The following is a 14,694-nucleotide window of genomic DNA, read 5'->3' on the forward strand; positions in this document are numbered from 1 at the left end:
CGGACAGGGCCTGGGTCTTGGCAATTGACTGACTGGTGCCCTTGCTTGGGAGGCTGGTGGAGCAGCGCCGTGCCAGGCAGTCGTTCATTAGGAGGGGGGGGAAGGAGGGCACTGGCAGGGCACGCCAGCAAGCTGGGAATGGGACAAAGAGAAAATTCAGGTGAGAGACTAGTGGGGCCCAGTGCGGAGAAGCCGTTCACATGTTCGTATGCCCGATTGGGCCGGGAGCCACAAGGGTTACTATGTGGTGGGACGTCGTTTCTGCTGTTGGAATCTTGAAACCCAGTTGTCGGGGAAACCCCATCCCGAGTTCCCAGACCAGGACATCGACCGCAACCCAGCTTGCTCCCCGTCCCGTGCATGGCGGAGGGCCGGGGCTTCTGTAACCCTTTCACAGACTCAACCAGATACTGATCATTTAAGTGTTTCAAGGATGGCCATGACTTTGCTGAAACATATTTTTAATACATATTGGTTTATTGTTTACATATGTTCCTTTTCCCACAGACATGATGCATGCTTGCACACACACACTCACACACACGCAATCACAGAAACATAGTCTTAACCAGTAGGAAACTATGAGTCTGAAGTTTTCCAAAACAGTTGACACTTTACAATGAAGTGCTAGATAAATAGTTCTTCAAAGGCAAAAATACAGTTTAGTTTCTTTAACACAGTCGATGTTTAAGCAAGATGGCATAAGATTTATTGGTATTTTCTTTTACTAAGGCACATGACGTATAGAAATACTGAGGTACAAAAATGCAAATCACTGCAGATGACATTTAAAATATTCTCTCGTTCTGGAAAATTCTTCTTCCAGAAGATTCAGCTCTTGGCTTGTTTTTTCTTTTGCACTAGTTCGACCAGCAGCTTGTATCGAGCCACACACTCTTCCTGTAGGGAGAAAGGTGAAGATTTTTACTTGCACATCCTAGTGTGATGTTTACACTGGGTATCTTTCAGGGAGCTTAGATCCGATTTCGAGTGAGACAGATGCCATAAAATCATCCCTTTACAGGTCAAGTTGGAAATTCAAATTTAACAAATATTTAACAAATATCAAGCCCCTGTTATGTGCATGAACAAGTGGCCCCTGCTCTTGAGGAACTTATGGTCTAGTAAGTAAATAAGACAATATGGAAATAGAGACATGTTTGGAAAAGGTCCAAAAAGACACAGAAAAGGAGGGAGGAGGAACAGGGAAATGAAGTCTTCCTTGAAGGAAGGGGAAAAATCTCCCGGGACAAAAATGTGGGCGAGGACCATTCCAGGTCTGGGTGAGCCGGAGGAGAGAAAGGGCGGGATGTTACAGCAACTGGCCAAGGCCCGGCTGGCAGCCTGGAGGACCAGTGCCGAGGTGAAGGGGAGCAAAGGGTGGGAGACATGACTCTCAGGTACAAATCCCAGTTGGAGGTGGGAGGAGACGAAGAGGATTATGGGGGAGCCCAAGGTTGTGACCCCAGATGTCTGGGGGCACGGAGGTGGGAGGGTGCCAAGGTTTGAGCAAAAGATGATGACTCTGTGTTTGAGAGTTAGTGGGAGGGGTGGGGGAAGATGGCCAGCAGGCAGTCAGGCAGGACAAGGGCTTGAGATCTGGGGCAGCGAGCCGCGGCAGGGAGGACGCTCGCCCTGGGAAGCGTTGGGGAGAGGCCTGGGGAGGCAGCGAGGGCAAGACCCCAATTCCTGTCAGTCGCTTTCATGATGGACAGCGGGGAATGGAGGGAACCGAAGCAAAGCGACACGGCTCTTGGGAGGAAATACACAGCGCGGCTTACGTCTCACCAGTGTGGGGGCCCCGCGATCTCTGCGAGCGAAGGTCAGGGTGGGGGCCCTACTTCACAACATTAAGAAGGTACTAAAAGCAAGCGGCGTTCTGCTGAGCCGTCCCAGGAGCGAGGCCGGAGTCCGGGCCGTGGAGCTCCTCGCTGCCTTCTGAGTCTGTTTCCCACGTGCGCGAAACTGTTAGATGGGGTGATCCCTCACCCCACTTCTCACTCCCGACCCCATGTGCCTCGTGTAACTGCAGCCGCCTCCCTTCTCTGGCCCGTCCCTCCCCGCCTTGCCAAACCTCTGTCTGTCTGCACCTCACTAAGTGGGAGTCCTGGCCCCTAAGGCAAAGTGTGGGGAAGGATGCCTTCTTCCCCGCTGGGGGGCCGGTGGCCCTTGGTTTGGACTAGGGCACAACGCTCAGGAGAGGAGAACCTGGGGATAGTGCAGTTGGGATCCTCTAAAGGCTGAGGGTCTGGGACAGCCCCAGCTTCCCTCTTCTCCAGGGGGCACCCGAGTGTGGGATGGCTGCTCGTAGCAAGCGGCCCAGGCCACTGCATCGGTCTCCCCCGGCCCCTGTCAGCACGGCGTCCCTGACCCCTCTGACGAACCAAGCGCTAGAAATAAGGGACCTCTGGCCTGCACCCGCAGCCTACGGACTCTACATTGTGCTCTTCCACTTCTGGGGCTCAAGAAGTTTTGCCTTGGGATGTGAGCTTCTCTCATACAGTCACTTTGAAGAACTGTACCCCCCAGACTTCAGTTCCTTACTAAGAGAAGAGATAGAGGGGAAAGAAATTGTCCATTTGTTCACTGTAGGGGAAAAGAAGGTAGAATGTGAACTTACTACTATCTCTCTGCCTCGGATGATCCTCACTGGTTATCTTATTAACTGCAGGACGGGGCTCCTCGCTGGCAGGGCCAGTGGTCCAGGGTCCCCCGAGCCTGCTCACCGAGACGTTTGGCTTGGCCGAGCCACGCACAGCGGGCCCAGGGCGGAAGGGCCCGAGTGTTCGATTCCTTTGGAATTCTTTCCCTTTCCTGGAAACTTTGGCTTTGTTTTAGTTTTGTGGTTTTACATGAGAGAGCAGCTAAGAGGTCTTAGACTCAGGGCCCCCACCCTGACCTTCGCTCGCAGAGATCGCGGGGCCCCCACGCTGGTGAGACGTAAGCCGCGCTGTGTATTTCCCCCCGAGAGCCACGTCGCTTTGCTCCGGTTCCCTCCATTTCCCGCTGTCCATCATTACCTATAGAGAAGAACCTCTGCCTGAAAGTCTCTGCAGAATCCAACCTGTTATAACTAAAAAGGAAAACCTCTAACACAGAAAGGTAGCTGTGGCCAAAGTCTTGAACGAGGAGCATACATGGATTTTGTGTGAACATCGTGTCTTTTAGAGAACCTTCTCTTCCCAAGTAACCAACATATTGCATCCCTGAGAGAGCAGCTGTTTCCTACCTACCGATGACTAGGAAGGAAATGGTCCCAGCTGGTCCCAGCTGACCCGGACCCCTGTCCCCAGCTCTGAACCTCCTCTCCTCCCCCCCAGCCAGCCTCCACCGTCAGCGTCCTCCGTCCAACTGACAGGGTACCAGGGAGGGCAGCCAACAGCCTCCCGAGTGGCCTGGTCCTATATCCGATACTTTTAAGGTGAGCAAATAAATCAGCTCCCAGAAGATGACTCCTAACTAGGGACTGAAAATGTCCATACAATGAGTCCGTTCAGGGTCTCTTTATCTACGGAAGTTGTCAGGACAAGATCCCTTCTTGTCTGAACGAATCGAGTATGGAGAAATGTCTGCTGAGGCTTCTAAAGGGGTCACAGATGTGGACAGATGCCAGGCAGGCCCGGCGCAGATGGGGCAGATCCGAGTCTCCCTGTTCGGCTCAATCAGAAGTCTCGGCTTGATGTTCTTAAGCAGGGGTCTTAGACACATTCATGGCCACAAGCTGCATTTTCTAACACAGAATTTCAATTAAAAACCCAAGAATTTAAATGAACATCAATTTGCCCAGAGGCTATTAAGTGATAGGCACATCCAACAGAACAGAGATTTGCTCTTTTGATATCTGAAAGTGTTCCTGGTGGCCCGGTCTGGTCTCTGAATACAGCTACAACTGAAGAGCAGTTATTACAATAAATAACACCCACGGGACTCCCTTTGTGTCAAGAAAGACCCAACTCGAAGAGATCACACCCCAAAGCACAAGAGAGTGAACTGGCAACTCGGAGGGGAAGGCAATTCCCAAGGTGAGGGCCTCCCACGGCCTGCCTTCTTTCAGGCTCCACGCGGGAGTCGTTTACAGATGGATTTGGCCGAGGGTGCCGGGGTGGGAGGCTGCTCGCCAAGCCGCAGGGTGGGTCGCGGAAGCCGAGCCGACCCGCGCTTCTCCTGCCAGGTGTTTTACAATTAATCAGGGAGCCAGTGGGGACTGTGGGGATGCTCTCTGAGATACGCAGAGGTCCCATTGTGGGGCTCAGGTCATGTGATTTTGTACATATTTTTGTTTTCACCTCACGTGGCCAGTGCTTTCCAAGAAGACAGAAACATGGCTGGCTGTTGTGGGTGTTCTGGAGCAGGGCTGCTCTTAAGATTTAGAACGGGGAGGATCCTCTTTGATAGAAGTCTGAGGAATTCTATGAACCCCTTTTCAGAAGCGTATTTTAAAGGCAGAAAGCAAAGTACACAGGCCCCCAAAGGAAACCAATTAGGTGGAAATGCAACCATCAAATCTATATTTTTTAAAAGGTCATGGTCCTAGGCTAAAGTGCCTTGGTTTTCCAGATAAGGAAACTGTGGGGCCCCGGGGAAACCCTAGGATTTATGCCCAGACACAAAGTGGAGTGGAAAGGCTGGCAGTTGAACCCAGGGCCTCTGGTCTCCAACAGCAACCTTTGCTTGCTGGTTGTGCTTCAGCCGCATCCCTTCTGAACAACTGTGAACATTCACAAGACCTGATGGGATGGGGGTGGGGGGCATTCGGGAGGCTCGCTGTAATCAAGTTTTCTGTCAAAGAGCAAGCGGTCTGCAAGAGGGCCGAGCCTGCGACCTTGACTCCATCAACACCAAGCTCTAATTAGCTGAGCCCTAATAAGCGCATAGATCCGGGAAGACCACGGAGGAGTCACGAGAGGGGTCATTTATAAAGAAAGGGCGCGATGGCTGGGGAGATGAGGGACAGCCACCACAAGCCCGGCCCTTGCCGGAACGACTGACCTTGGACTTGTCCGGCACGCACTTGGCGATCTTGTCCCAGCGGTCCGACGTGCCCTTGGGGTACTGCTGCAAGGCCAGCTCCAGCAGCTTCTGCTGGCTCTGCGTCCACAGCTCCTCAGCCGGCGGCCGGCCCCGCGCCCTCCTCCCGGCCCCTTCCTCGTCACTCTCCTGGTCCTGCTCGCTGATGTCGAAGTCCTTCTGCCGCCTCCCACGGGGCCTCTCCTCCGCCTCCTCCCTCGGCCCGGGTTTGCGCCTCCTGGGCCTGGTTTCGGGCTCGGTTCCCGCTATGTCCCCGTCCGCCTCCTCCACCACCTCCTCTTCCCTCTGAGTGATGAGGTGGTCAGACAAGGTCACGGCCCCTTTAGAGGGCTTGGCGGTCTGGGCTGTGGACTTGAGTTCTGACAGTCTAACCAGGCCTGTGGGAAAGGAAGAAGGGCTTAGTGGGGAGCGCCAGGGCCCAGAAGGGACAGAACCGAGGGGGAAGTGACTCCTAATGTGGAAAGGGCCCATCTAGGAGGTGAAAAAGTGGACTTCTCACTCATAATCCATTGTTTTAACTATAAAGGCACATTTAAAATGACTAAAACTATTTTGTCAAAATAACCCCAAATTTCTGTTTAAAAACTCTGCAGGTAGGTTGTTCTCTTCGGCTAAAACAATGGAACAACAGCAATAATGATAATTTCTATAGTACTTTAAAGTTTGAAAAACACTTAAAAAAACAACAAATACCAGCTAGCTAGGCGTCTGATGTCATATTGAAATTTGGAAGTGTTTTTCAAACTCTGAAGCACTAGAGAAATGCTAGTTGCGATGACGATGCTGTTTCAGCAAAGGGAAATAGCCCGCTGCCTGCTGGATTTCCCAGCGTCAGTGAAAAGAAATTTGAGGTCATTTTGACAAAGTTGTTTTAGCCATATCCAATGGCTGATTTAAAGAAAGTTCCAGATTATTAGTGACTCCTCTGCTCTTTCCCTCCTGAGTGGCAGGAGCACTTCCTGTAGGAGGCTTCCCTGCCTCCTGGCCTATAGTTTGAGGTACCTCGGATTAACCACAGCCCTCGATTGTTTTATGTTTCATTCTTTTTACATTTTCAAACTATGAAATTGTTTTCAAACAGAAGGTTGATCCACTGCGTCTTTGTGAGAACTCTTTTCCCCAAAGCTTTCCCTTTTTGGACTCGGGAGGGCCTTTGGAAGTGACTCCAGATTTGGGGTACTGGAGTTGGGGGCCCAGAGGGGAGAAGGTTTGTGGGTACAGCTGCAAAGACAGTCCAAGTCTTGGGCTTTGGGAGCTGCTCACCCAAGCTTTCTATGCTTTCATTAGTTATTAGTCTAAGAAACGACCTCCACCGATGCAGGTTGAATCTCGGTGTCTGACTTATTCTCTGGTTTCTGGCTTCTCCTTAGAGAAACACGAATCACACACCCACTACGTAAAGAACATTGGGCATAGGACCAAAATCGAAAGAAAAAGAGATCTGGGTCCTGCCTCCTAGAGCACATCCCCAAATGGTGATAATACGACTAATAGTCACTGTTTGAAAAAGGTACAAACCAAGCCCCGTGTGAGCAAAGGGTGGTTACTGGGGACAGGGAGGAAGCTTCAGGGAGACCGCATTGGACTAGGCTCTCCGAGGATGGAGAGGATTTCACGAAGTAGAAATAGGAGGTGGGGAAAACAGAAGGGAATTCTCAGCACAGGAAATAATATAAGCAACACAGGCACTGAAGTGGGACTGGGGCAGGGGGGTGATGTTGAACAATTCAGTCCTGCAGCTCACACAGAGGAAAGCAGGTTGAGAGAAAGCTGGAAAAATTGGGGGATACCAGACTACAGAGGGTCTTCAATATGAGGAATCAATATTAAGGAATCTGAACTTTCTACTTCAGGAAATAGGGAACCACCATGGACTTTGGAGCAGAAAAGGGATATGTTCTTGGATTCAATACCCACCTGGAAATGGTACGGTGGATTGAAGGAGGGACAATGGAGATGAGAAACAAACTGGGGGACGGATCTGCTGGCAGCATGTAATTATTACTAAGATGATAGTGGTGGGAATAGGAGGAAGGTATGTTTACAAAAGAAGTTCTAGAGGCAGGAAAACAGAACTGGGCAACTGATTTGGCAGTGGGGGGAAGGAGAAAACAGTTATCCAAATATGGAGCAGAATTAGGGGAACCATAAGGGCGAGCAAGGGTTTTTTGTGAGCAAGCTAGGTCCTGTTGGGTGGGTGGTGGTGAGACATTGTGGTGAAGGGATCTCCGAGTCGTCCTGTCTCCTTGTCCTCCTTAACAGGACGAGCCGCTCGTGGCCCTTTTCCTCGTGGCGTAGGCTCCTCTCCATAACTGCAGAGAAGAGTGGGTATCTCAGGCCTGCCAAGCCGATCACCTACGTTTTCATTCAGGACGGGAAGGATGAGACTGTTTTTCTGGGGAATCAGTGGTGACATCACCAGGATCTGACCCTTGCTTGGGGTCTGTGACTAGAATATCTGATCTCCAATAACCCACAGGGTCAAGGTCCAAGAAGCGGTTTTTGTTTGACACTGAACACGGCAGGTCTGACAGCCAGGAGCAGCACGGCTGGGAGCCCAGGGGAGTGAGGGCTATACCAGGGGTACCCGTGTAGGTATCAGGGGGTGACGAAGGGTGCTCAGAGACGGCTCCCCACAACACACAGGGAAGTCTAATAAGACCTTAAGCTTTTTAAGGCTGTTAAATCAACTAATCTGTCATGAACCTATCCACATTCTTATGGATATGCTGTATGTATTTGTCACACAGATATAATTGTCCTTTATGAGATTAAAGTGTTTTTGCAGTGGCTAAAGGGCAGTGATTTCAATATTCTAGACTTCATCTTTTCATGGTTTTTCTCCTTCTGTAAACGAGTTTGGACCAGAGGAGCTGGCTCTCCTCTCTGCTCCTAGTGTTCCTTCCAAGATGGGCTCTCAGAGTGTGGATGCTAGCTCCAGGACCCACCTTCCCTTCCCTTCTCCTCTCACTTAGGGGTGAGCAAGCTGCTAGGAGGAAATGGGGAAGCTCAGCTAGAGCTTCCTGCCCCAGACTGCCCCACTTTATTAAAATATCAACCAGTGGATCCCCAGGAGAAAACAATGGCTAGTGATCAGCCTTGGGAGTCCTGTGGGAGGGGAAGGGAGCCAGCTTCACAAAGCACTGGATGGAGCCAGGCTCTCACCCAGTCCTCCAAGCCGCAGAACAAACAGTCCGCTTCCCTGCCTCCTTTGGGCTTATTGTTGGAGCCGCAGCTGGAGCCGGTCATTGATCCCTGTGTGGACCTGGGATCGGAATGAGGCTTTAGGGGACCCATGGCCCTTTTCCTTCAGTTCCCGCCTCTCTATCCCAAGCACAGGGATGCCAAAGAAATGCTGGTGAGTCTGGGGAGGACGCGTCTTTGGTGCGTTCCAGTCTGTACAACAGCTCTTAGTCGTCACTAAGGCTGCGAGGGGTATGCAGGAGTGCATGCGAGTGCTGCGTGCAGCAGGTTTTCCTCCAGTGAAACCATGAATTCTGCATTCTACAGGGCTTCTGCAAGGTTTCCTGAGGGTGCCCCACGGGTGCCTGACTGTTTGGTGCTGCTGGCCAAGCTCCTTTTACTTAGGAGGCAGATGAGGCCGTTCGGGGTAGACCCCTTCTGAAAGGGTGAAGCTGAGGCAGCAGGAACCCCTTCGCCCTCCCTCAGGGACCGCTTTCTTGATGGCCTCCTCTCCCATTATGCCCTTTGGCCAGCATGACCAAGTCCTGTTTTAGATCAGGACTGTCAGATTCAAATAGAAATAAAAGTCATTAAACTATACATAGGGACCCTGAAGGGCTCATATTGACTTAGAAAACCACACGGTAACATTGTCTATGTTCTGTTGTATTTTCTCCTGAGGCAATTGGGGTTAAATGATTTGCCCAGGGTCACACAGCTAGGAAGTATCAAGTGTCTGAGCCAAATTTGAACTCAGCTCTTTCTGGCTCCAGGGCTGGTGCTCTATCCACTGCACCACCTAGCTGCCCCCCATTGTATTTTTTAAAATTTTGCTAAATATTTCCCATCACATTTTAATCTGGGTTCCATTCAAGAGCACTGTGGGCAACAACAGGCTGTGGATCTCATGTTCCCTACTTGTGCTACAGGACACCTTTCAGGGGGCCACCTGAAATACAGGTCACACACTCAGAGGCATTGACTCCCCAAGTGTCTCCTGAGGGCCTGCCACCTCAGTTGTTTCTGTGGAATTGGTGGTTCGGTTGCATTTTTTTTTTAAAATGTTGTATTTTCATGTTAGAAGCTCTGTCCAAAGTTAGAACATCTCTGCATATCAAGCCCCTAATGAAGAAAGGGACTGATTATATGTAGGAAGCAGTTGCAGTGACTATGATAATACTCATACTTACACACCTGGGGTACATGTCACAGAATCCTTCAGCTGTTTGGCTTTCATTGTTACCTGTTTAAAAACACAAAAGCAAAATATTGAAATGGCTGAGTTTTACGTGAAACATCATTTTAAAATGCCATCTAAAAGATGCTATAGATCTATTCTTTCTTTTCTCATCCTTCCAGCTCCAAAAAATAAATCCTGAATCAGTCCAAAAGCATGTTTTCTCCTAGTACAAAGCGTAGAGGAAAAAGAATAAAATGTCTGAGACTAGGTTGTATAATAAATCATTGGGATGCAGTCCATTCAGAAATAATCATAGTAAGGAAGTGGGAAATAAAGAAGGAGCCTGACAGGGACATTTCGCACATCTCCAAAGAAATCCTAAAACTTCAATGATCCTGCAGACTGCATGAGAAATTGGAAAGAAAGCATGATGACATAATGGCTAGACAGGTGTTCCTTGAATTGGAAGACTGGGTCCAGGCTTTGCCCCTGACATTGGCTGTGTGGCTCTGGGCAAGTCACTTGAGCTGCCATTTTTGGATGCCCCTTCCAAGACTCTAATGAGCAGATGCAATGGTAGAAGAAAAAATGACCTCAGCAGACCAACTTCCTCTGTCTTTAGAGAGGACTGGACCACAGAGAATAGAGTTATAGCAAGGAGAGATTTAAGTTAGCAATGACTGAAGCACGCCAAAGCTTTGGACTAAGGAGGGATTCTGCTGGAGAATAACTGCATACAAAGATGGGCTTAAAGTTTATGCTCGTGACTGGTAAAAATATCTATTTTTCAATGTAGAAATCTGAAAGCTGTCGCCCACATATATCGCAGCTGGAAAGTCGTTTGTATGAACTAGGAAGAACATCTGCAGATGATGTGTTCGTCGATGAGCCGTTTTCTGACATGCTCTTCTTGAGTCAGTTGATAAACATTTTAAGTGCCTCCCATGTGCTGGGCCCTGTGCTAAATGCTGAGGATACGAAGAAAGGCACAAGACAGTCCTCAAGGAGCTAATGGGGAAGCCAAAGTGAAAAAACTCTAAAAACAAGCTGGAGGCAGGAGACCCGTGAAATAATCCATAGAGGGAAGGCACTAGAGTTTAGGGTGATTAGGTAGGGCTTCCTGTAGATTGTGGGAGTTAGCTGGGCTCCTTTTACAGGGGTTCCATTTTAGCCTTTATGCCTTATGATTTATAGGAAGAATTTCCTCCAGAGGCGGCAAGCCACCCCCTGACTATTACATCGCTATATTTCTCCCTGCCCATTTAGACTTGTTTTCAATACAAGGATTATCTGTGATCTGCTACTTTCCAAGAAATTAAGTTATATCTCCTAACTGGAGTGGTGATAAAGAGTGGACTTCCTCATTCATTTCTGTTTGCTCTTTCCCGGGAGGAGGAAATAAGCTCACAGAGGAAGGGCTGCCTCCTGCAGGCAGCCTGCCCTGATCTCCCTAATTGCCAGTATTCTCTTCCCCTTTCCTTCTCAGATTGTCTTCCATCTACTCTATACGTATCCTGTAGATATTATTTATATACTGTCTTTGCATTAGAATGAAATTACTTGGGGACAGGGAAGTAATTTTGATTTTCATTAGAATGATACCTTGCATAATATGTTACTATACACAGCAAATATTTAATAAATGCTCACTGACTGATTCCTCAAATTATCTTATGTTTAATATAACTACTGACATGTATTCCTCTTAGAGAATGCAAACTCTCTGATGACTTTTTCTGTTGTTCCTCTACCACTAGTGCTTATTATACTTTCCAGTTTATAGCAAATACTTAAAAATGTTGATGATAACCAGTCAGAGCACTCATGATGAAACATGTTCTCTACCTCCATACCAACTCAGAGTGCAGATTGGAGAATATTTTTTGTTTCTTTTTCTCTTTTTATAGGAATATGGCTAATTTGGGAATTATGTCTTGCGTGACTAACATATTTGTAACAAATTTTGTTTTTATTGCCTTCCCGAGGTACGGTGGTGTGAGAAGAGAAATAGAGAGAATTCAAAAGCTAACAAAAATCCAAAATAAAAGTGATTAAAAATCCAACAAAACATAACATTGATTTGAATAAATCTGCCAACAGGCCCTTGGCCAAATGACAGTCTAGCTCACTGAGGCTCAGATTTAGATTCTTCCAAAATCCTGACCGTCTTAGTCTCAACACATATACTCTCACTAAGGATGCGTAAAATTTCTTAGTTGGATGCCAGTTTGCAAAGGTCAAAATATCTTTTGCCTCAATACCTCATCACCCATTATTTTGTATTTCATTTTGATTTAAAAGTCATGATTCAGACTTCTGTATTAATTTCTTTTTTCTTTTACATAAAGAGCTGCAGCAAAGTACTCGATATATTCCTCTCCATCCACTTGGTCTTCATTTGATTTCAGTAAACTTGTTCCAATGATTAAAGCATTAAAATAAAAAAAAATTTTTTTAAATGATTTTTAAAAAATTGGCACCTCAATGAGCTGTTTGGTGTTCATGTGTAAATACTGGAGATTAGGGTTTCTGAGATGGTATCACCAATGAGGTTTCTCACAAATCCAGAGAATTGATTAGGAGACTGCTAGTGTATATCAAGGGATAATTTGGCCAGTGCTCAGCACTACGCTGTTGTAATAATCTGAAATATCCTTCATATTCCACTGTAAGAGACAGAACAAATTAGATGCTCTTCCTTTCATCTAAGTGATCTTTCTATTTTAAATTCTCGGGAAAGCCAAATCAAGCACATCCACTAATCATGAGAAATCTTCTCAAACAGCTTTTTTAGTTCTTGGACTTCAAAGATTTACCTATAAATTTCAGCCTCTCTGCTAACATAGTCATTTCCTCTGACAATTAGTAACCTGTAGGGACTTTTGCTTTTTTTTCTATATTCAAAACTTAGCATGATACCTGGTACATAGTAGGAACTTAATGTTTACTGATTGACTCACTGATTTATAATGAGGGCTGTGGGAGTCAGCTACAGTATAGTAGAAAGCAGAATGGGATTTAGAATTACAAGACCTGGGCATGAATTTTACTTGGGTAAATTATTAACTATGTAATCTTAACATCTGTTAACCATCTCTGAACCTCAGTTTCCCTTCTGTAAAAATAGTGGAAATAACACTTGTATAACCTACCACACATATACATGATTATCATGAGACCTAGATGAGAGAACTTTATAAAACATAGTCTCCCATAAAAATGGTGACTAATTCACATTTCTCAGTCTTCAAATTAATCCACAGCTTGGTAGAAACCATGTGCTTAGATAATGATAGTATTATCAGAGAATCAATGATGCCTTTAGGCAAATTGGGTGGTTCCCAGATTAAGTGGTTGTATAGTTGAAAACTCAAGTCTTCTTGTTTTTTTCTGAGGACATATCACCCTATTTAGTTTTTTCTCTTTATAAATTAATTTTTTTGTTACATTTCAATCTTTCTCCTTCCCTCCCTGAATCAGAGGACATACATACATACATACCACATAAACACAAAATACATTTATGTTTTGTTTTGTTGTTTGTTTTGAGGTAGTTGGGGTCTGTCTTGCCCAGCTTCACAAAAAGCTAGGAAGTATTAAGCATGAGGCTGGATTTGAACTCAGATCCTCCTGACTTCAGGGCTGGTACTGTATTCACTGTGCAATTTAGCCACCCCAATTATATAACTCTGGGCATAATTCTAAGTTATTTTCCAAAATGGATCAGTTCCAACAATAGTGTTCTAGTATCTCAATTTTTCCACATCTTCTCCAACACTTGTCATTTTCCTTTTCTATCATTTTAGCCAATTTGATAGGTATGAGATGGTATCTCAAAGTTGTTTTAATTTTTTTTCTCTAGTCAATTAAGAATTTAGATAATTTTTATAAGATAACTTTGATCTCTTCTTCCCAAAACTGCCTAGTCACATCCTTAAATCATTTGTCAGATGGTGAAATGATTCATATTCTTATAAATCTTATAAAGTTCTCTATGTATTTGAGATGAGACTTTTCTCTGAGAAACTATCTAAAATCCCCCCCTCCCAGTTTTTGCTTTCCTTTTAAACTTGACTGCATTGGTTTTATTTGTACAAAACCTTTTTTAAATTTAACACAATCAAAATGATCTATTTTATATCTCACAATGCTCTCTATTTTTATATATTCATAAATTTTTCTCCTCTCCATTTATTTGATAGGTAATATGGCCCATATTCTTCTAATTTACTTATGATATCCCCCTTCATGTTTACATTTTGAATATAAGTTGATATTTTATATCTGGTTTCTGCCAGACTACTGTCCAGTTTTTTCAACAATTTTTTTGAACCAAAAAATGGATTCTTATCCCAAAAGCTTAAATCTTTCTATTTGTCAAACACAACATTACTATAATCATTTACTACTGTGTATTTTGTGTCTGCTCTGTTACATTGATCCATCTTTCCATCACATCTAGTCATCACACCCAGAGGTATGAGAGCTCTAGTTTTAGACGGCTCTTATCTTATCAGTGACGTGTATGCTCACTAAAGCTTGCTGTCATTTCATCCATCCATCCAGTTACTTAAATGTTTATCCAGTACTATTTCTATCTCTCTAAATCTATGTTTATTGATATATGATACTATCACATGTTATATGATTTCACTATACTTAGCACAAGGGATGCGACAAATTTGATTTCAAGGAATTTATGAGGAAATAGATCTCCTTACTCTGGGTAGATAGGTTGTGAGGATGGAATAAGATCTATTTTGTCAGACATGGTCAATGGGTAGGCTTGTTTTTGTTTAATTGTATTTTGTTACAAAAGGACTTTGGTAAAGGGGAAAATTACTAGGAAATAATAGTGATATAATAACCCTAAAATAATTAATAAAATAATGAAAAAGACATGAATATGTGTGGGTATTTTTTGTATAATAGTCTAAAGTTTTATGGCATGATGATTTTTTTAGTTAAGGTTTTATGTCTTATGAGGACATAATTATTATAAAAGCAGCAAGAATAATACATATCACAATGATAGAAAAAGCATGAATTATAACCAGTTACAACAGAAAATATTTTGAAAAACAAGATAATTTACTACCATTATATAAAAATAAAAAGTATTTGCATAAGTAAAGATAAATGCAGCCAGAATAAAAAGGAAGAAAACAGATGAAGACAATATTTGCATAGAAGATTTCTGATAAAACGTCGGATATGCAAAACGTATAGGGAATTGATATAAATCTATTTTACCAAGACTGGTCACTTGATAGATGAGTGGTTAAAGGATAGAAACACATCAG

The 14,694-nt window shown here is 45.2% G+C and overlaps 1 protein-coding gene across 1 annotated transcript in view; it reads right to left on the reverse strand.

Annotated features, from left to right (window-relative positions):
• Positions 1-444: 444 nt before the first annotated feature.
• DNAJC1 (DnaJ heat shock protein family (Hsp40) member C1) overlaps positions 445-14,694 on the reverse strand; it is a 249,587-nt gene continuing 235,337 nt past the window's right edge. Inside the window, exons 10-12 of the mRNA XM_051961314.1 lie at positions 9,406-9,454; positions 4,990-5,405; positions 445-900 (exon numbers count right to left, since the gene is read on the reverse strand). Coding sequence (XP_051817274.1) covers positions 832-900; positions 4,990-5,405; positions 9,406-9,454 — 534 coding nt within the window. The 3' untranslated portion in view covers positions 445-831. The remainder of the gene's footprint in view (positions 901-4,989; positions 5,406-9,405; positions 9,455-14,694) is intronic.

This window comes from Antechinus flavipes, chromosome 5 (assembly GCF_016432865.1).
Source record: "Antechinus flavipes isolate AdamAnt ecotype Samford, QLD, Australia chromosome 5, AdamAnt_v2, whole genome shotgun sequence".
NCBI lineage: Eukaryota > Metazoa > Chordata > Mammalia > Dasyuromorphia > Dasyuridae > Antechinus > Antechinus flavipes.